Source organism: Pristiophorus japonicus, chromosome 9 (assembly GCF_044704955.1).
Source record: "Pristiophorus japonicus isolate sPriJap1 chromosome 9, sPriJap1.hap1, whole genome shotgun sequence".
NCBI lineage: Eukaryota > Metazoa > Chordata > Chondrichthyes > Pristiophoridae > Pristiophorus > Pristiophorus japonicus.
The window spans coordinates 100,471,264-100,493,187 of NC_091985.1; the positions used below are offsets into that span (position 1 = coordinate 100,471,264).

The window sequence follows — 21,924 nt, forward strand, 5'->3', positions numbered from 1 at the left end:
CTCACTGAAAATTATTGCTCTATGACATTAGCTAGAGATGTGAAATCATACACAATGGCTCTTCAGCCAACTACACAAAATTTCACCGATGTGAAATAAAATAATATTTGCACATCTATGAAGAGAACAGAAGTAATAGGATGAAAAGAAATTCCATGATCGAATTAACATATCTGTTATAGATCAGGATCTACCAGTAAATTAAGCCACAAGGTCAGTGCCTAATAGAAGTCCAACACTACCTAGGAAAGTAGTCAATATGCCATGTGCAGACCACAGATTTGGTTTGAAATAGCTTGCTTCCTGTGTGGGAGTACTATGTGATAATTTATCAAAATGCAATTGGTCATTGTACAAGTCATACTCCGCTCACTAGGGCGATACTAGATGTACTGATCTCCATTCGTTGCAAATTAATAACTCAAATAGCAGTTGGACTTGCATAGATAGAAGTGAAGATAATCAGTGGCCTGCCAAAGTTGGGGAAGAGAGATGGTAGAATATTTAGACAATATTCTCACTGGGTGGGACTGCCTCGCCTGGTTCCATTCCTATCTATCCAGTCAAAGTCAGAAAATCTCCTGTCATGGCTTTTCTTCCGACTCCCGCAATGTGACCTCTGGATGATCAGAAATTTCTGCCATTTAAATATTGGGAAGACCAAAGCCATTGTGTTCGGTCTCCACCATAAACTCAGTTCACTAGCTACCGACTCTATCCCTCTCCCTGGCCACTGTCTCAAGCTGAACCAGACTTTTCACAACCTCGCTGTTCTATCTGACCCCGAGCTGAGCTTTATCACCAAGACTGCCTTCTTCCACCAGTAACATCGCCCGCCTCCGCCCCTGCCTCAGCTCATCTGCTGCTGAATTGCTCATGCATGCCTTTGTTACCTCCAGTCTCGACTATCCCAATGTTCTCTACGTCTTGCTCCCGCCTTCCAGCCACCGGAAACTCGGTTGCCCGTATCCTAACTCGCACCAAGCCCCTTTACTCACTAACCTACATTGGCTCCTATTCCGGCAACACCTTAATTTTAAAATTCTCATTCTTGTGTTCAAGTCGCTCCCTTCCTCCAGCCCTATAACCCTCCAATTTCTGGCCTGTCGTGCATCCCCGAAATTCATCGCTCCACCATTGGTGGCCATGTCTTTAGTTGCCTATGCCCCAAGCTCTGGAATTCCTTCCCTAAATCTACCCACATTGTTACCTCTCTCCCCGCCTTTAAGTTGCTTCTTGACACCTACCTCTTTGACCAAGCTTCTGGTCACCCGTCCATATTTTGAGACACAGTACATGAATAATTTAAAATATGACATGGTAAGTGTAGCATGCTTAGGAGGAACAATTAATTTGGACCTATGATACATAAAGCGCCCCACCACTGGGGCATTCCACGAGTGTCAGCTGTCGCTCAGTGGATAGCACTTGATCAGTAGGTTGTGGGTTCAAGTCCTATTCCAGGCACTTGAGCACAAAATCTAAGCTGACATTCTAGTGCAGCACTCCCTCAGTACTGCATTGTCGGAGGTGACATAAATGATCCCATGGCACTATGTTGAAGAAGAGCATGGGGGTTATCCCCGGTGTCTTGGCCAATATTTATCCCTCAATCAACAGCACTAAAAAAAATTATCTGGTCATTATCACATTGCTATTTGTGGGAGCTTGCTGATGCAAATTGTCTGCCGCATTTCTTACATTACAACAGTGACTACACTTAAAGTATTTAATTGGTGCAAAGCACTTTGAGATGTCCAGCGGTCGTTAAGGCGCTATATAAATGCAAGCCTTTTTTTGTGTGTCATGTCTGGGTGTGTTGCTCACTAATTGATAGAGATTGATGGCTATGGTTAGTCAATAACTCCATGACCATTGTATCATGCAACTACTAGGAAGGTAAAAGGTGAACTGGATGGAATTTAGTCTTTATTCATCTAGTAATTCCTATGTTCGGGAGCTTCATGCTCAAGACTTAAAGGGTAACTACCAGAACGCATGCATACTCTCAGATATAGAACAAACTATGTTTTTGCAGCAACTGTAAGCTATGTTATAGCTTTAGAAGATGAGCTGGAGAAGATGAGACACTATTCAAAAGATTTAGTAAGTTGTGTCTTTATTGTTTTCATAACAATCATAGGGAAATAGATTAATTGTACTCCATGAAAACGAAATACTGTTCATTCATGTATTTTATATAAACATGCTGATGATTTGAAGCCATGCCTCCTCTCAGTAAAGTGCAATTTCAGTCTGAGTTATCGTTTAATAAAAATATCGGGAAGGAGAAGGTGCACTCGATTGTCGGGGACACAAAATTCCCTTCTGGGAGTGACAAGTAACACCCTAGCCATGGAACATTTCGCACAAAAACCAAAATATTATAACAACACCTACATGCCTGAGAATTCACAAAAACCAGCAGTGGTTATGATGCACTGTCTCCTGTGTTAAAGAAGATAGGATAGCTCCTATTCCTGATGGAATTTGAGAGAAAACTATCACTGGGAAAGCAATGGGATACATCAGTCAAAAAGGAGGATGTGGAAACTTAACTTGAGAAATATCAAACAGATTTTAACTTGTCTCAGTGATGGCACTTTCACTGGAGTCAGAAGGTTGTGGGCTCATGTTCTTCTGCTAACTTGAGCACATAAAAAAGGCTGACACATTAGTGCAGAATACAGAGTCCTGTGCACAATTTTGATTGACATGCCACCTGAGCGATATGAAAGCATTGATGCAAGGAAGAACAGCAGGAATGACTTGCAGTGTACTGAGGATGACCTGTGAGCAGAGCTACAGATGACTGATCAAGTCCAATTCGGTTTCTTTAACAAGGGTTTCTGATATTGTTACTAATATTTGTGGATCACATTTTGCAATTTTGTTCATTTTTTTATATTCACTCTCAGAATATGGGCATTGCTAACAAGGCCAGTGATTTATTGCTCACCCCTAGTTGTCCTGAGAAGTTAGTGATGGGCCTTCTTGAAGTGCTGATAGAGGCTTGATGCAACTGATTGGCTTGCTAGGTCACTTCTGAGGTCAGTTAAGAGTCAGCCACGTTGATGTGGGACTGGAGTCAGCTAACAGGCACGCCACCACTTTCCAGGGAAGGGCAATAAATGCCGGCTTTGCCAGCAGTACCCACATCCGGAAAATGATTCTTTTTTTTTTAAATTCTGGAAAGTTCGGGCACTACAAGAGACGAAAGAACAAAAGGCTTTTGTAATTAGCAGTGGTTTCTAAATAATGTGTCTCGAGCTTGGAAAACCATCTGTCAAAGCCACTGAACAAGTGGGCTCCCTTGCTTGTCCACAAAAGGTATATCTGATTTACTGACTTGTTAGAAGGCTGGAAAATAAGGGCAGTGTGCATCTTCCCCAAGAGTCTGGATTTCAGATCAGTCTCTCAAGTGTTTGCTTAAGAAATGCATGTAATTGGATGGAGCAAGTTGGTTGGTCACATGACAGGAAAGTGGGTAAAGGGGTCTTACTTTTAAAAATTAAAATAATAAATGATTGGATGGCAAAATACAAACAGGAAGGTTTTGGGAATAAATCCAAAACATTGATGGTAGGAAGTAATAAATCAAAGCAAGAAGGATAAAAAAAAAAATCTAACTGGACAGAGCCACCGGATATAGTTCTAAGCATATCACATCATAATGTAGCAATTCAAGTTTGGGAAAAGAGAGAGGTAAGAAAGTGAAAACAACAAAACAGAGACATGATGTACAAGGTTGAAGACACCAGGACAAGAAGCAGACAGCCAAAGAGAAGAGGAATACCAGGTTTATGAATAAAAATGAATCCCACATGCGCCTTCCTGGTGAATGAACTCCAGAGAGAGACAGAACTATCCAATTCTACCACAACCATCCTTGGAAGAACAAGGCTGTATATAAAGAAGGAATCTAATCTTGCCAAGCTTACATTGATCTTGGACATCAAGGTTAATAATTTATCTGCTATCTTTTGATTAATATTCCAAACATGGTTTAAGAGATTTACCAGCCACAGAATTATTATAATTGTCATGCTATAGATAATGCTAAGATATGGTAACACACAAAGTACATTTGTGCCAGTGGCAAATTACATCAACAATCACCGATATATACATCCAATTGCTTATTGTAGCGTTCAGTGCTTAACCTTATATTAACAGAGTTCTTACGGATGTTAATAGCAAGAGAGTTCACTCAATAGTACACTGAATTCCTAGATGGTTAGTTTGGTTTTTTCAGCAACATACTTTGGACTGGGTAACGCAACACAATTCAGGACAAGATGGCTGAAAGTGCTGCCACCAATGGAGGAGCAGGGGGTTAAGCAATAAAACAGCGATGGAAATGTAGAAACACAGAAAATAGGTGCAGGAGTAGGTAATTTGGCCCTTCGAGCCTGCACCACCATTCAATATGATTATGGCTGATCAGGCAACTTCAGTACCCCATTCCTGCTCTCTCTCCATACCCCTTGATCCCTTTAGCTGTAAGGGCCACATCTAACTCCCTTTTGAATATATCTAACGAACTGGCCTCAATAACTTTCTGTGGTAGAGAATTACACAGGTTCACAATTTTCTGAGTGAAGAAGTTTCTCCTCATCTCGGTCCTAAATGGCTTACCCCTTATCCTTAGACTGTGACCCCTGGTTCTGGACTTCCCCAACATTAGGAACATTCTTCCTGCATCTAACCTGTCCAATCCCATCAGAATTTTATGTTTCTATGCAATCCCCTCTCATCCTTCTAAATTCCAGTAAAGATAAGCCTAGTCAATCCAGTCTTTCCTCATATGTCAGTCCTGTCATCCCGGGAATCAGTCTAGTGAACCTTCGCTGCACTCCCTCAATAGCAAGAATGTCCTTCCTCAGATTAGGAGACCAAAACTGAACACAATATTCAAGCATATAGATGAGAAATAAGAGGGGACCAAGGTAGAAAGGGATGGGGCGGTGGGATATTTGATGCCAAGGATAAGGATTATAAAATTAATATTTGGACACTTGGAAAATACTATGTAATTTTTCTAAGAGGCATTTTACTACCTATGTTGCAAACTTTCAAATAAAAGAAAACCATTCAAAAACCTTGCATGAAAGTCTGTATGTAGTCTGGATCCCTACACAACAGAATCTTAGTACACATCGAGGGCAGCATCCTGCACTAAGCAGCGCCTGGACCACTGTCCTGTCCTTCTCCTTCAATGGAAACATGACTTCTGATCCTATTCAACAAAGAGGCAGAAGCAGCAGTTTTATTAATGTTTAAAAGACTTTCACTTAAATGGTTATTTTTTTGAATATTCTTCAAAAGCAACAATATTCCATCAAAAACATTATAAATAAACAACAGAACAGTTTTAAAGATTTCTGTGTTACTTCAACATTTTTGTGCTACAATGTTGGGGAATGGGATGCTTGTGAATTCTATTCCAACTGAAAAGGACTGTGCACTTTGTTTCAATTCTCCCGTCCTTTCCCTATATATCCGCTCATTTTTTTGTTCAAATATTTATCCCCTATATTTTTGAAAGCTATTATGGATTCTGGTTCTACTGCTGTTTCTGGTGGGATATTGCATATCCAAACAACCCACTGCATAAAGCCCGAGAATGAAAATGTTTTATATTGACAGTCAGGGCCAATCCACTGTATCATCCAACACTCTTTCCTCCGCAGCAGTTTTAAAGTTCCTCACACCCTGTGGACAAGTAACTAGCTTATGTTCTGCATCTCTATCCATTCATGTTCAGCAAGTTGTTATGTGGACACATTAAAGCCATGGACCTGTACCTTACCACTGAACATAGTGAACTGGTATACCAACACCTAATGCTACATCATTATAACTGGTGTTTTTTTAAGTATTCAGTTGGTAACGCGAATTGTGAGATTCTAAGTGTTTATTTAGTTAATAACGTTCTGCGCTCAAGGATGACTCAAGTTCCTCACATTTAGCAGACCACTCAAAGTAATTATAGACTATTTCTAAATTAGATGGTTAATCAACTAGTATTGGTACAATTTATTAATAACTTTACTTTCTCCACAAGACAAGTAAAATTTTTAAAAATCGACCCATCACTAAACTCACATTTCCTCAGCTACTGCCCACCTTGCACACACCAGTCACCCCGCTCCCGGAAGTGCTTGCTCGCAAACAGGCAGCGACTCGGATCTTCATGCTGTCTGTGAAATATCGATGTATTTCTATGTCCCATTGGTTAGTGTCTCTGGGTTCGGAAGGGATGTATCTCTGCATCCCATTGGACGATGTCTCTGCGTTCAGATGTAGTTCTATCTTCCATTGGTTAGTGTCGATGTACAGCTGCCATTGGGCAGTGTCTCTGTTCGGATGTGTCTCTGTATCCCATTGGGCGGAGTCTGTGTTCGGATATGTCTTTGTGTTCCATTGAACGGAGTTTATGTTCGGATGTGTCTCTGTGTCCCATTGGACGGAGTCTGTGTTCGGATGTGTCTCTGTGTCCCATTGGGCGGAGTCTGTGTTCGAATGTGTCTCTATGTCCCATTGGCTGGCTCGGAGTGTGAGTGAAGCTGAAGTGCCGAGAAGTCATTATTGAGCGAATGTTTTTGTAGTGAAGATTATGGGGTCACAGCCGCCTCCTAAGCCCTGGGAACGACGGATCCCGGGAAATATGAGTGCCCCCTCCTTCCAGTAAGTGTTATTCAGTATATACTGTGTGGTAGACTGGAAGTGAATTATCCCCTTGGATTGCCATGGCTCCTGGTGTATTTGCAGGCTCCATGTCGGTAGGGTCTATGGGATGTGAAGCGCCTCGCTGGCCTCATTCTCTGCTTAAAAACGACAGACACGTCTATAGAAAAGTACTAATATCTTTAGAACCGAATTACATTTCAAAATAATATTTCAGCTTTTTTCCAATTGGAATATGGTAATTGTCATGTGAACACTAGAGTGAACTAGTTGTACAAATGTTTAGAGTACGTCTGAAGGATTCTTCAATACTGACGAGTTATTCCACCATATCGCATTTAAAGTAGTTGTTTTTTGAAGTAAATACACTAAAAGCCTCTCTAAAGTAAAAGTAATAAAACATGAAATACTCTGGGAAAATAATTGGCAGGCCTAGTGCAAAATGTGCTCAGATATGAGCTAACCAGGCAGTGCTACAGCTTGTTATGCACCAACAAATTGCGTGCCACATACATTTATAGCTGCAGTTGCCTGCACTGATTTCCTGATGTCAGTTGTGCTTTGGGTAGATCGTTTTATAAACAGCAATCATTGGCAGAGGCCTTGGAACAAACTTGTCATCCTTTTGATGAGGGTGCAATTTGTGACGTGTAGGAATTTAAAAAGATGAACTGACTATAAGATTGATGTGCGTTAGGAGCAATCGTTGTGTCTTGGGTTTCTTTTTATTGAAGTCAGTTGAAAAGGGGAGTGGATATTTGAAATGTATTTTCAGAAACTGTAACAGAACTAGTCACCATCTGCAAAGCTTGAATTAGGACTGTGATGGAATTCTCACCACTCACCTGGATGGATGCAGCCACAACAATCAAAAAGCTTGATCAACACTGTTATATCTTGAGATGCTTTGATAATGACTCCACGAGGCACTGTCTGTACTTGAACTGTAGTGACCTTAGTCCTTTATTGATAACTCCAGAGTGAGGATCACACATGGTGGCCTGCCTTTTTATACTAGGCCAGGCACACCTGTACAGGTAACCTACAAGCCTCCCACTGCGGTGCCTTCTGTTGGCACACCTTGTAATAGTGCAAGCAGTAACCACGTTGGATACATGACAAACACCATCCAGGAGAGAGCAGTTTGCTTGATTGGTGTTTTCCCACTGAACTCAATATCCAGCTATAAAGCATTAAGAGTTGCTTTAAAATCACTACACAGTGGAAAGTGCTTTAAGTATGCTGATGATACAAATCTAGATGGGAAAGTGAGGTGGACGCAAAGAGGCTGCAAAGGGATATAGATGGGTTAATTAAATGAGCAAGAACATGGCAGATAGAATATATGGAGAAATATGAAGTTATCCACTTTGGTAGGAAAAATAGAAAAGCAGAATATTTTTAAAATTATGAGATTGGAAATGTTTAGAGGGACCTGGGCGTCTTGGTACACAAATCACAGAAAGTTAACCTGCAGGTACAGCAAGCAATTAAGAAAATAAATGATATGTTAGCCTTTATTATAAAAGGATTGAAGTAACATAGAAACATAGGTGCAGGAGTAGGCTATTCGGCCCTTCGAGCCTGCACCACCATTGAATAAGATCATGGCTGATCATTCACCCCAGTATAAGAGTAAATAACTCTTACTGCAGTTATTTCGGACCTTGGTGAGACCACACCTGGATTACTGTGTACAGTTTTGAACATAACATAAGAAATAGGAGTAGGCCATATGGCCCCTCGAGCCTGCTCCGCCATTTAATACGATTATGGCTGATCTAATCGTGGACTCTGGTCTACTTCCTTCCCCACTCCTCATATCCCCTTATTCCCTTATCGGTTAAGAAACTGTCTATCTCTGTCTTAAATTTATTCAATGTCCCAGCTTTCATGGGTCTCTGAGGCAGCAAATTCCACAGATCTACAACCCTCTGAGAGAAGAAATTCCTCCTCATCTCAGTTTTAAATGGGCGGCCCCTTATTCTAAGATTATGCCCTCTAGTTCTAGTCTCCCCTATCAGTGGAAACATCCTCTCTGCATCCACCTTGTCAAGTCCCTCATAATCTTATACGTTTCAATAAGATCACCTCTCATTCTTCTGAATTCCAATGAGTAGAGGCCCAACCTACTCAACCTTTCCTCATAAGTCAACCCCCTCATCTCCGGAATCAACCTAGTGAACCTTCTCTGAACTGCCTCCAAAGCAAGTATATCCTTTTCATAAATATGGAAACCAAAACTGCACGCAGTATTCCAGGTGTGGCCTCACCAATACCCTGTATAGCTGTAGCAAGACTTCCCTGCTTTTATACTCCATCCCCTTTGCAATAAAGGCCAAGATTCCATTGGCCTTCCTGATCACTTGCTTTACCTGCATACCAATCTTTTGTGTTTCATGCACAAGTACCCCCAGATCTCGCTGTACTGCAGCACTTTGCAATTTTTCTCCATTTAAATAATACCTTGCTCTTTGATTTTTTTTCTGCCAAAGTGCATGACCTCACACTTTCCAACATTATACTCCATCTGCCAAATTTTTGCCCACTCACTTAGCCTGTCTATGTCCTTTTGCAGATTTTTTGTGTCCTCACACATTGCTTTTCTTCCCATCTTTGTATCGTCAGCAAACATGGCTACGTTACACTCAGTCCCTTCTTCCAAGTCATTAATATAGATTGTAAATCTTTGGTCTCCTTACTTAAGGAAGGATATACTTGCCTTCGAGGGAGTGCAGTAAAGTTTCATTAGACTGATTCCTGGGATGGGAGTGTGGGGCGGGCGGGGGGTGCTCCTATGAAGAGAGACTGAGGAGACCAGATCTATATTCCCTAGAGTTTAGAAGAATGAGAGGTGATCTCATTGAAATGTGTAACATTTTTAAGGGGCTTGACATGGTAGATGCTGGGAACATGTTTCCCCTGGCTAGGGAGTCTAGGAAGTCACAGTCTTAGGATAAGGAGTCAGACTTTTAAGACTGAGATTAGGAGATTAGGAGATATTCTGTCACTCAAAGAGTTGTGAATCTTTGGAATTCACTACCCAGAGGGCTGTGGATGCTCAGTCATTGAGTATATTCAAGACAGAGAATGATAGATTTTTGGATACTAAGGGAATCAAGGGATATGGGGATAGTGTGGGAAGGTGGAGTTGAGGTAGAAGAAGATCAGCCATGATCTTATTGAATGTAGGAGCAGGCTTGAAGGGCCAAATGGTCTACTCCTGCTCCATTTTCTGATAAGGTTTTCTAAATCCTAGGCATTGTCAAATTCTATAGCACCACTAGAATATTAAACTTTTAATTTATTTTTGTTCTTGGAATGTTAATGATGTTGGCAAAGCTGTATTTATTGCCCATCTCTGCTTGATCTGAGAAGATGGTAAAGGTTGCAAGGAAGGGAGGTGCTGTTGAAGTAACCTTGGTGAGTGGCTGCAGTGTATACTTTAGATCATACATACAGCTGCCACAGTTTGCCAGTGTTTGAGGGGTGGATATTGAGTTCAGTTACAAGGCACCGATCGTGTCAAGCTTCTTAATCGTTCTGGCTGCACTGATCCAGGTGAGTGGTGAGAATTACATCACGCTTCTGACTTATGCTTTGTAGATGGTGGATTGATTTTGAGAGGTGAGGAGGTGAACCACTCCTCCCAGAGTACCCAGTCTCTTCCCTTATCATAGCCACAGTGTTGATATGGCTGGCCACTTCAGCCTCGGGATCATGTGACCCCCCCCAAGATGTTGATGGTCGGAGACTTCGCATTGCTGATGCAGTTCATGGTCACGGGGAGGTGGCTGGGCCATTCTTTGTTCCAGATGGTTATTACCCGGCACTCATGTGACATGACTGTTGCCTTCCATTTGTCAGCCCAAACCTAGATGTTCAGGTTCTGCTGCAAGCTGGCATGGGCTACTTTGTTATCAGAGGAGTTGCAAATGGAGCTGAATATTGTGAAATCATCAGCAAACAGCTCCACCCCTAATATGGACAGAAGATCATTGATGAAGCAGCTGAAAATGGTTGGACACTTCCCTGAGGAAATCCTGCACTGATATCCTGGGGTTCTGATGCCTTGTCTTAGGCAACCACAACCATCTTCCTTTGTGTCAGGTATGACTCCAGCCATTGGAGCGGTTTTTCTTTGACCCCCATTGACTTCAGTTTTACTAGAGCTCCTTAGTACCATTACTTAGTCAGATTCTGCCTTGATGTCAGGGGCAGCTAGTCTTGCCTCGTCTCTGCTCTGGCATTCAGTTCTTGTACTGTATCGGTGTCTGGATCAAGGCTGTAATGAGATCTGGAGCTAAGGGGTTCGAGCAGAACTCGAACTATAGTGAAACTTCTGTATTTTCTCACTTCAGATTTTATTTTTTAATTCCTGTATCGCTGAAGTGTGGATATTTAAGTTGTGCCCTTCCTTTGACAATTGTTTGTGTGAAAGAAAATTAAAAGCTCTATTAAATTTTGACAAAACGTTACAAGTGACTTGTCTTACAAAGCACTAGCAGTCTAATGTAAGTCCATTTAATTTTTTTTAAATTGTTAATCCGTTATCTTTTAGGCATCATCACAAAAAAATCGTATTAATGAATTTGATAATAGTACAGGCAACTCTCGATTATCCGTACACGGATCCAATGGGAAACCGTTGTAACGGGATTTAAAATTCTGTTGCTAACAAGTGAAAAGACAGCTCCAAATAATTTGGAAAAATCGTCTTCCAAACACTGCTCATTTGTATTTGCTCATTCTCTCTCTCACACTCTCTCTCTCTCTCTCTCTCTCTCACACTCGCTCATTCTCTCTCTCACACAATCTCTCTCTCACCATAAAAATCACCCTCCTCTGCCCTCGCTTTGCTGGTGTGTGTGTGCGTGCTGCTGCAGCCGCTGTCTCTCGCGGCCGCCGCTGACGTTGGGAACAGGGGCAGTGCCGGCACCGGGTTCCAGGCACAGAACCTGTACATGCATGCTGCTAATGTCCATCTTTTGGTACTGTTTGTAGCTGATTGTATTGATTCATTAAAGCTTTAACTTATAAATGTAAACTCGCCCTAATGATTGTATTTATTCATTTAAAGTTTTACTCACCTAACGGAAAAATCATTTACCCGAATAGCCCAATCCCCGAGGGACCCGGATAATCGAGAGTTGCCTGTACGTGGTATAGTTGTTCATTATTTTGTTCCTTCACATCCAAATTTGAAGGAACAATACTTGATGTTATAGTGTTTACAAAATCTGATCAAATGCAATCATTTCGACAGTAACCAAATATAACAAAACCCAAAACTACAAAAGATTTGGTAAAATATATTTGGCTATATCACTTCTTCCCATACACTTACTTTTCTGTAACAATTCTTAATTATGCAAGGGGAAGGGAGTTACCGCAAAACAGAAAATATTTTTTAAATCTCAAAATATTATTAAACCTTTTGCGTTCCACACAACTATCAAGATTAAATTAGTGGATTTGTACACAGTAAAAAGTCAGCTTGAATTTACCCAGCATGCAGTAGCCTAGTATTGCACTATAATGAAGGTCACTAAATCCAAAGGTTATGTTTACAGGAGAAGATAGAAAGACGAAATGTAATCCTGCAGGCTCTCATGACCGGCTGTTTGTTGGTAGTTTAATACAGGGTCTACTTATCAGTAAAATATTGCTTGTAAAGAAACAATGATAACCAAAGAAAAAACCAAAACATATCATTTGAAACCCTAGAATTGTTTCTCATTCAGATTTATCCATGATGACAAAATCATATAGTAAACAACTTTCATGGGTGTTTATAGTTTGAAGCATCACTTGAAGCATCATGATTGAGGCTATTTCTACAGGGTCACATTACAAAAGCTAACTAAAAAAGGCCAACAAGATTTAATTTTGCAAAGTTGATCTTAACTAATCGAGTTGTAAACAAAACATGGTCCAGATGTTAAACTTTTTAAAATAATATTGTTCCAGCAAGATATATAATGTGCAATGCCATTATCTTCATGAAAAGAACATTCTTTAACAAAGCTTTTCTCATTGGCCCGAAATTTCTGGTCAGCAGCGACCGAAGGCTGTTGACCCGCAAAGTGCGCCCCAATCTCGCAATTCCAGTGTTGAGGACTTCGGGTTTTCGGACATTCAGTTCAAATCGATGAAGTATAGTCGGGATCCCCTTGTGCAAATTGTTGTGACGTCAACAAGTTGTCTAAGCAGCCAATCAAAAGGCAGGACAGTAAACAAGGAAGTGAGTAAAATTCTAACTTTAAAAAAATGTTTGCGAGAGCAAAACGAAGATTGGGGCTCATTCATGGGGAAAAGGCAAACCTGAAATAAAGATGTACAAAAATATAATTTGTACATAAGAAATAGAAGCAGAAGTAGGCCACCTGGCCCTTCGAGCCTGCTCCATCATTTAATATCATAGCTGATCTGATCATATACTCAGCTCCACTTCCCTGCCTGTTCCCCATAATTCTTTTTTCCCTTATCGCTCAAAAATCTGTCTATCCCTGCCTTAAATATATTCAATGACCCAGCCTCCACAGCTCTCGGGGGTGGAGAATTCATAGATTTACAACCCTCAGAGAAGAAATTCCTCCTCACCTCAGTTTTAAATGGACGGCCCCTTATTCTGAGACTATGTCCCCTACTTTGAGTTTCCTTATGAGTGGAAATATCCTCTCTGCATCCACCTTATCGAGCCCCCTCATTATCTTATATGTTTCGATAAGATCACCTCTCATCTGAACTCCAATGAGTATAGGCCCAACTTATTCAACCTATCTTCATGTCAACCCCTTCATCTCTGGAATCAACCTAGTGAACATTCTCTGAACAGCCTCCAATGCATGTATATCTTTCCTTAAATACGGAGACCAAAACTGTATGCAGTACTCCAGGTGTGGTCGCACCAATACCCTGTACAATTGTAGCAGGACTTTGCTGCTGTTACACTCTATCCCCCTTGCAATAAAGGCCAACATTCCATTTGCCTTCCTGATTACATCCTGTACCTGCATACTCACTGTTATGTATGTAAACCTGTAATTACCATGTCTAACCACCAGGGGGCTTATCCCCTGGAGTCCCAAGGGATTCCACAATCCCTTGGGAGCACCTGTATATAAGGAGGCTTCACAGGCTGGAGAGGTACTCTGAGATCTCTAATAAAGGACTACGATCACACTTACTTTGAGCTTGCAGTATCTAGTCTGACTCTTTATCCAAGATACAACGACTGGCGACGAGATACAGATGACGAACTCCATCGCAGCAACCGTGGGCATCCTGGAGAAAGGCCAGTCCTGACTCCCATTCGGACCAAACTGAGAACTTACACAAAGGAACTGATTCCCGTAATTGGCAGTGCTACCGTAAAGGGCTCCTACAATGGAGCCGTGCATGATTTACCCCTCTAGGTGGTACCGGGCGATGGCCCCACGCTGTTCGGCAGGAGCTGGCTGGGAAAGATACGCTGGAACTGGGATGACGTCCGAGTGCTTTCGTCCGTTGATGACACCTCGTGCCCAGGTGCTAAGCAAGTTCCCCTTGCTGTTCGAATCAGACATCGGGAAGTTCGAAGGAGCAAAAGTGCAGATCCGTTTGATTCCAGGGGCGCGACCCATCCATCACAAGGCGAGAGCAGTACCGTACATGATGAGAGAGTGGAGATCGAGCTGGACAGGCTGCAAAGAGAGGGCATCATTTCGCTGATCGAATTCAATGAGTGGGCCAGTCTGATTGTTCCAGTCCTCAAGGGAGATGGCACTGTCAGAATCTGTGGTGATTACAAAGTAACTATCAATCGTTTCTCGCTGCAGGATCAATACCCGCTACCAAAGGCAGACGACCTATTTACGACGCTGGCGGGAGGGAAAATGTTCACGAAGCTGGACTTGACCTCAGCCTAAATGACGCAGGAGCTGGAGGAATCTTTGAAAGGCCTCACCTCAAAGGTTTTTTCGTTTACAACAGATGCCCATTTGGGATTCGATCCGTCGCGGTGATATTCCAGAGGAACATGTAAAGCTTGCTGAAATCGGTCCCATGCACCGTGGTCTTCCAGGACAACATCTTGGTTACACGTCGGGACACCGTTGAGCACCTGCAGAACCTGGAGGAGGTTCTTAGTCGGCTCAGGCTAAAACGCTCGGAAGTGCGGCGGACGGCATCAGGCCCACTGATTCGAAGACGGAGGCAATCAAGAACGCACAGAGACCACAGAACGTGACGGAGCTGCGGTCATTTCTAGGACTCCTGAACTATTTTGGTAACTTCTTACAGGGTCTTAATACATTGTGAGAACCCCTGCACTCTCTACTGCATAAAGGAGATGAATGGGTATGGGGTAAAAGCCAAGAAAATGCCTTTGAGAAAGCTAGGAAGCTGTTATGTTCAAACAAATTGCTTGTGTTGTACGATCCATGTAAACATTTGGTACTAGCATGTGATGCGTCGTCGTACGGAGTCAGGTGTGTATTGCAACAAGCTAATGAATTTGGGAAATTGCAACCGGTTGCTTATGCATCCAGAAGTCTGTCTAAGGCCGAGAGAGCCTGCAGTATGATCAAAAAAGAAGCGTTAGCATGTGTTTACGGGGTAAAGAAAATGCATCAATATCCATTTGGGCTCAAATTTGAATTGGAAACCGACCATAAGCCGCTTATATCCCTCTTTTCTGAAAATAAGGGAATAAATACGAATGCATCGGCCCGCATCCAGAGATGGGCGCTCACGTCCGCATACAACTACGCCATCTGCCACAGGCCAGGCACAGAAAACTGTGCCAATGCTATCAGTAGGCTGCCATTGCCCACCACCGGGGTGGAGATGGCACAGCCTGCAGATTTAGTTATGGTAATGGAAGCATTAGAGAGTGAGCAATCACCTGTTACCGCCCGACAGATTAGAACCTGGACGAGCCAAAAAATCTGTGTGCTCCACGGAAGTTGGTCTAGTGTCCCGTTAGAATGCAAGAAGAAATAAAGCCGTACTAGCGGCGCAAAGATGAAATGTCTATACAGGCAGACTGCCTCCTATGGAGTAATCGGGAAGTTGTGCCAAAAAAGGGCAGGGACACTTTCATTAGTGATCCCACAGTATCCCCCCAGGCATCGTAATGATGAAAGCGATAGCTAGATCCCACGCGTGGTGGCCCGGTATCGATGCAGACTTGGAGTCCTGTGTGCACAAATGTAACACACGTTCACAGTTAAGCAATGCACCCACGGAGGCGCCACTAAGTTTATGGTCTTGGCCCTCCAAACCGTGGTCTAGGGTCCATGTCGACTATGCAGGCCTATTCTTGGGAAAAATGTTTTTAGTGGTTGTAGATGCGTACTCCAAATGGATTGAATGTGTGATAATGTCAACAAGCACGTCCGCTGCCACCATTGAAAGCCTACAGGCTATGTTCGCCACGCACGGCCTGTCTGTTGTCCTTGTAAATGACAATGGGCCGTGCTTTACCAGTGCCGAATTCAAGGAGTTCATGACCCGCAATAGTGTCAAACATGTCACATCTGCCCCGTTTAAGCCAGCGTCCAACGGTCAGGCAGAACAAGCAGTTCAAACAATCAAGCAGAGCTTGAAAAGGGTAAGTGAAGGCTCACTGCAGACGTGCTTATCCCGAATCCTGCTTAGTTACCGCACAAAACCCCACTCGTTCACCGGGGTCCCTCCCGCTGCACTGCTCATGAAAAGGGCACTTAAGACAAGGCTCTTGTTAGTCCACCCTAATCTACACGAACAGGTAGAGAGCAGGCAGCTTCAACAGAATACATATCATGATCGCGCAAATGTGTCACAAGAAATTCAAGTAAATGATCCTATATTTGTGTTGAACTATGGACAAGGCCCAAGTGGATTGCTGGCACTGTTTTGGCCAAAGAGGGGAGTAGGGTGTTTGTGGTCAAACTCGCAAATGGACTCACCTGCAGAAAGCACTTGGACCAAACCAAACTCAGATTTACGGACTATCCAGAACAACCCACAACAGACTCTACCTTTTTCGACCCTCCAACACACACACACACAAGTGGCAACCGACCCAGCGGTTGACCACAAAGCAGAATCCATCACCCTCAGCAGCCCAGCGAAGGCCTAGCAAACGACTCGCCAACACCAGCATTTGCACCGAGACGATCAACCAGAGAAAGGAAGGCCCCAGATCGACTCACATTGTAAATAGTTACACGATTGACTTTGGGGGGGAGTTTTGTTATGCATGTAAACCTGTAATAACCATGTCTAACCACCAGAGGGCTTATCCCATGGAGTCCCAAGGGATCCCATAAAGCCTTGGGAGCACCTGTATATAAGGAGGCCTCACAGGCTGGAGAGGCACTCTGAAATCTGTAATAAAGGACTACGGTCACACTTACTTTGAGCTTGCAGTTTCTAGTCTTGACTCTTTATCCAAGATACAACACTCATGTTTTGTGTCTCATGCACAAGGACCCCCAGGTCTCTCTGTGCTGCAGCACTTTGCAATTTTTCTCCACTTAAATTATAATTTGCTTTTCTATTTTTTTCTGCCAAAGTGGATAACCTCACATTTTCCCACATTATACTCCATCTATCAAATTTTTGCCCACTCACTTAGCCTGTCTATATCCCTTTGCAGATTTTTTGTGTCCTCCTCACAAATTGCTTTCCCACCCATCTTTGTATCATCAGAAAACTTAGCTACATTACACTTGGTCCCTTCATCCAAGTCATTAATATAGATTGTAAATAGTTGAGGCCCCAGCACTGATCCCTGCGGCACCCCACTAGTTACTGTTTGCCAACCGGAAAATGACCCACATATCCCGACTCTCTGTTTTCTGTTAGTCAGCCAATCCTCTATCCATGCTTAATATATTACCTCCAACCCCGTGAACTTTTATCTTGTGCAGTAACCTTTTATGTGGCACCTTATTGAATGCCTTCTGGAAATCCAAATGCACCACATCCACTGGTTCCCCCTTATCCACCCTGCTCATTACATCCTCAAAGACCTCCAGCAAATTTGTCAAACATGATTTCCCTTGCTTAAAACCATGCTGACTCTGCTCGATTGAATTATGGTTTTCCAAATGTCCCACTACTGCTTCCTTAATAATGAAATCCAACATTTTCCCAACGACAGATATTAGGCTAACTGGTCTATAGTTTCCTGCTTTTTCGTCTGCCTCCTTTTTAAATAGCGGCATTACATTTGTGGTTTTCCAATCCGCTGGGACCGCCCCAGAATCCAGGGAATTTTGGAATCCAGGGTATAACCAATGCATCCACTATCTCTGCAGCCACTTATTTTAATCCCTAGGATGGAAGCCATCAGGTCCAGGGGACTTGTCCGCCTTTCGTCCCATTATTGTACAAGTTGAACCTCCCTTATCCAGAACTCCCTTATCCAGAACCACCCCATGTCCAGAACCATTCCCGGGCACCGGGTGGCGCATGCGCAGAACTCCAACATGAACAAATTGAAGTCCTTCCTCGCTGCCGACTCCCGCAATCGCTGACCTGACCCCGAGATCCACCTCCCCTCCCCGCCGCTCATGATCTCTCTGCCGCTCTCCCAGCCCTAAGCCAGCCAGCCCCAATATCACCTTGCTCAGTACCTGTACCATCCAATTCAACATGACCATCCCTCCAGAAAAATCCCTTATCCAGAACAGGCCAGGTCCAGAGGGTTCCAGCTAAGGGAGATTCAACCTGTACTACTACTTTAGTGATCGTATTGAGTTCCTCCCTCCCTCCCTACAGACCCTTGTAATAGGTTTCTTAATTTTAATTTTTATTAAAATGAACAAATTTCATACTGAGCAAAATTAAAATTAGTTTTTCAGACTCTTAACCTTTGTCTACCAGTCAGTATGCTGTCAAACCCTGAGTTACACCTAATTCCTTTGGGTTTAACATCTAGTTGGGAATTTAACAGCGTAATTACAGCGGAAGAGCCAACGTTTTCGTCAGTTTCCCTGATTGCCAACTCTGTGGGGTTGGGGGTGGGGGATGGGTGCACATCACAGCCTGTGGTTGGAGTTATCAATGACGGACCGCAACTTCAAAATTTCCGTCAAATCCCGAAGTTGTGGTTAATTTCAAAGGCGGAATGACAGTGAACGCTGCCAATTCGCCGTCATCCTAACCGCAGATTCTGGGACAAAGTTTATAAGCAAACAATGCTGTGGCATTAATTCCATAATGTGCATTACATTACTTGAATATTATAATTACAAAAATGATACGTCACACTCTCTAAACACGCACAGTTTGCCAAAATCTTTCTTCATGGATATAATGTTCCTTTTTTAAAAAAAAAAATGTGCGTTTTCTCCTTGCAGAGCAAGTATTTTTATTTTATTTGTGTTTTAAAATTGTATTTGTGCTGCTTGTATTTCAGATCAGCTGAACTGTTATCTGGCCTACCTATGAGACAAGGACAGCCTGTACTTACAAGAATTCCACCACCTCTTCCTGCAAGATCAGCACAACAGACTGGAGTTGGCAACCTCAGCTCTTATAGATCTGCTTATAACTCTTTCTCTCCAGCATATACACCATATGGAAGCTCTTTATATGGAAGCTATAGCCCTTATAGTTATGGATATGGTGGTCTTGGCTACAACAGATTTCGAACTGATGATGTACCTCCCAGTAGGTTTGTACGCCAGGCTGAAGAAAGCAGTAGAGGAGCATTTCAGTCCATTGAAAGTATTGTTCATGCATTTGCTTCTGTCAGTATGATGTTTGAGGCTACTTTTTCGGCAGTGTACAACAGTTTCAGAGCCGTCTTGGATGTTGCTAATCACTTTTCCAGACTTCGAGTGCATTTTACCAAAGTTCTTTCAGCATTTGCGTTGATCAGAACTTTGAAGTATATGTACAGGAAGCTACAAAGGTTACTGGGCCTGCGGAACAACTCTGAGGTTGAGGATTTATGGGCAGACAGTGCTGGTGCTGTGGTTCCAGCTGGGGCTGAAGACAAAGTGCCTGGGTCAGGTAAATCCTGGCCCATCTTTTTGTTCTTTGCCGTTGTTCTTGGAGGTCCGTATCTCATATGGAAATTATTAAGCTCAACTACTTCTGACGAACCAGGTGAGAAGATCTCTGACAAATAAAGGCAGCTAAAATGTTATTGTAATCTCCTGTCTTGTATCAAGATCCAGTGTCTAAATTTGTAAAGGATATATGATAGACAAGGGACAGACAATAAATGCAGTTACTGGTTAGGTCTTTAGGAATGATGCAGAGTAATACCGTAGCTGTGCAACAATCATTTTAGCAATTTGGGTATTGAGATGCTGAACATTTTCTTAAATTAGCTATTCTTTTTTATACTTTGTAATTGTTACCATTTGATGCTATAATGCTTTAAACTGGAACAGATTAACATCACAGATGTATATTACAATTCTATTGACTCAAATTTGACAAGTTTTAGGTAGACTTAATTACCATGTATGATATTTCCACTCTTCCAGAATACAGTTGTGAAGTCAGTGAGGGAAGGTTGAGTGCATTGGTTGTGCAGACAGAAAGGTAGTACAGCCGTAGCAATCCTAATCGGCTCTGGCTCGAACTGGAGAGTGATGAGTTGCATTTGGACCACGTGCGGTTAGGATGTTCTGCAAACAAACTGAAGTAGGGTCATAAGCATCTAATGTTCTGAGGTAATCTAAAATGTTTCATGATAAATTCAGTATCAGTTTTTAATTAGAAACTGTGGCCGCGAAATTCGGTATCACAGCCACGAGGCGGGAGTTCCTACGCCAGGCACGGAAGTCCCGACCTGTGACTTATATTCGGGTTACCACCCCCGAGAGAAACTGCAAATTAGCAAATTATTGCCCCGCACTTCCTCTCGGGAGTGGGGCGCAAAGCCTGCACAAAGTTTGCAGAGCTATGCGGTGGGACATGTAGCGTGGCGTGTAGACAGGGCCCCGCCCCTTCATTAAAGGGAGGGCCAAGCTACCGACTCTGCGGGCAGGAAACGGGGCCATCTCTGGACCACCAGGGAGCAGGGTGCCGTGACAGCAGCCCAGCACACAAGCGGAGTACCGAGCTGCAAGATCGGGGCACAGACCTCGCAATCGACTATCAAGAGGGCCGCACCGGTAAGTCGGCCATTTTGTTCCCGATTGCACACCTCCCCTTTAATTATCGCCCCAAGTGCAGCCAACAGCCTGGTACGCATCCCGTGAAGTTGTCGTGGGCATCGCCTATGGCAGCTTCAGGTGCCACTACCGAATTTTCGCCCTGGGGCAAAAACGGGTCGCTGCGCACGATGATGACCTCGTCATCGCTAGCGGAGCGGCGCTACCGGTTACCTCCGCTGCTAAACTCCCACAGAGTTTTGCGGGAGTTGGTAGCGTCGCCCTGCTCGGGAGAAAAGTCGTTTGCGCCCCAAGGGGACGCTCGCAGGAGACGCAAGTGCCCCGAATTTCTCCCCGTGTGTTCCTCTGTGCAGTCTACTTTGATGATGGATATTGACGCTTTAGATAGGGTGCAGAGAAGGGCAACATTAATGATACCTATACTTAGATCTGTTAGTTATGATAGGCTTAGAGAAAGTTAATTACTTTGAAGAATCTTGGGCTGGGGGGAGATATCATGGGTTTATAAAATTAGAAAACAATTGGATATAGTTGGTATGGTTAAGCTATTTGAAGTAGATAGTAATATTGTAACTAAAGGCCTGCCTAGAAGTTACATAGGCAGAGAGTGAGGATAGATGACAGAATGTATTTCTCTTAGGGTGTCGACCTTAAATACAATGCAACAGCTCTACAGGCTGACCATTGGATGATCTAGACCCAACTGACTGGGGTTTTATTGAGACTAGTGAACATCACGTGATTGGCTAAGCCACTCACAATGCAACAGCTCTACAACTATTTTTGTATAACATTAAATCAATGACTTTAGTTGATGGAACAAGCATTGATTATTGTGGTAATATTTCCCAACTATTCCTTTTTGTATGCAACAACACATATTCCATCTTTTCCAAGATCATTTTTTTTCCAATAAAAGTATATTGGATACTTAAAATGAATCACTATTGCAAATACTGTCTTAAAACCAAATCAGAACCACACATTTTGTTTTACCTTACTTAAAAGCTGTGTTTGTCAACACTCCAAAACTCCATCTTAAAGTGTTCTGTGCCAAGAGTCTGATTTGTGAAGTAATGCAAATAGTGTGATAGTAGTGTAACCTGTGTACTGAGACTCAGGGCCCAAG

General features: G+C 42.9%; 2 protein-coding genes across 5 annotated transcripts in view; one reads left to right on the forward strand and one right to left on the reverse strand.

The window, feature by feature from the left end:
- pus10 (pseudouridine synthase 10) overlaps nucleotides 1–20,203 on the reverse strand; it is a 143,314-nt gene extending 123,111 nt beyond the window's left edge. Inside the window, exons 1-2 of one of the 4 annotated variants that reach the window (XM_070889624.1) lie at nucleotides 20,137–20,203; nucleotides 5,103–5,239 (exon numbers count right to left, since the gene is read on the reverse strand). In XM_070889624.1, coding sequence (XP_070745725.1) covers nucleotides 5,103–5,228 — 126 coding nt within the window. In that variant the 5' untranslated portion in view covers nucleotides 5,229–5,239; nucleotides 20,137–20,203. Of the gene's footprint in view, nucleotides 1–5,102; nucleotides 5,240–6,108; nucleotides 6,155–20,136 lie in introns of those variants that run through there. The other 3 variants (XM_070889623.1, XM_070889625.1, XM_070889626.1) reach the window with 3 other exon arrangements.
- The window catches only part of pex13 (peroxisomal biogenesis factor 13), a 29,332-nt gene continuing 13,904 nt past the window's right edge, over nucleotides 6,497–21,924 (forward strand). Inside the window, exons 1-2 of the mRNA XM_070889627.1 lie at nucleotides 6,497–6,690; nucleotides 19,082–19,776. Of these exons, the coding sequence (XP_070745728.1) occupies nucleotides 6,620–6,690; nucleotides 19,082–19,776 (766 nt within the window). The 5' untranslated portion in view covers nucleotides 6,497–6,619. The remainder of the gene's footprint in view (nucleotides 6,691–19,081; nucleotides 19,777–21,924) is intronic.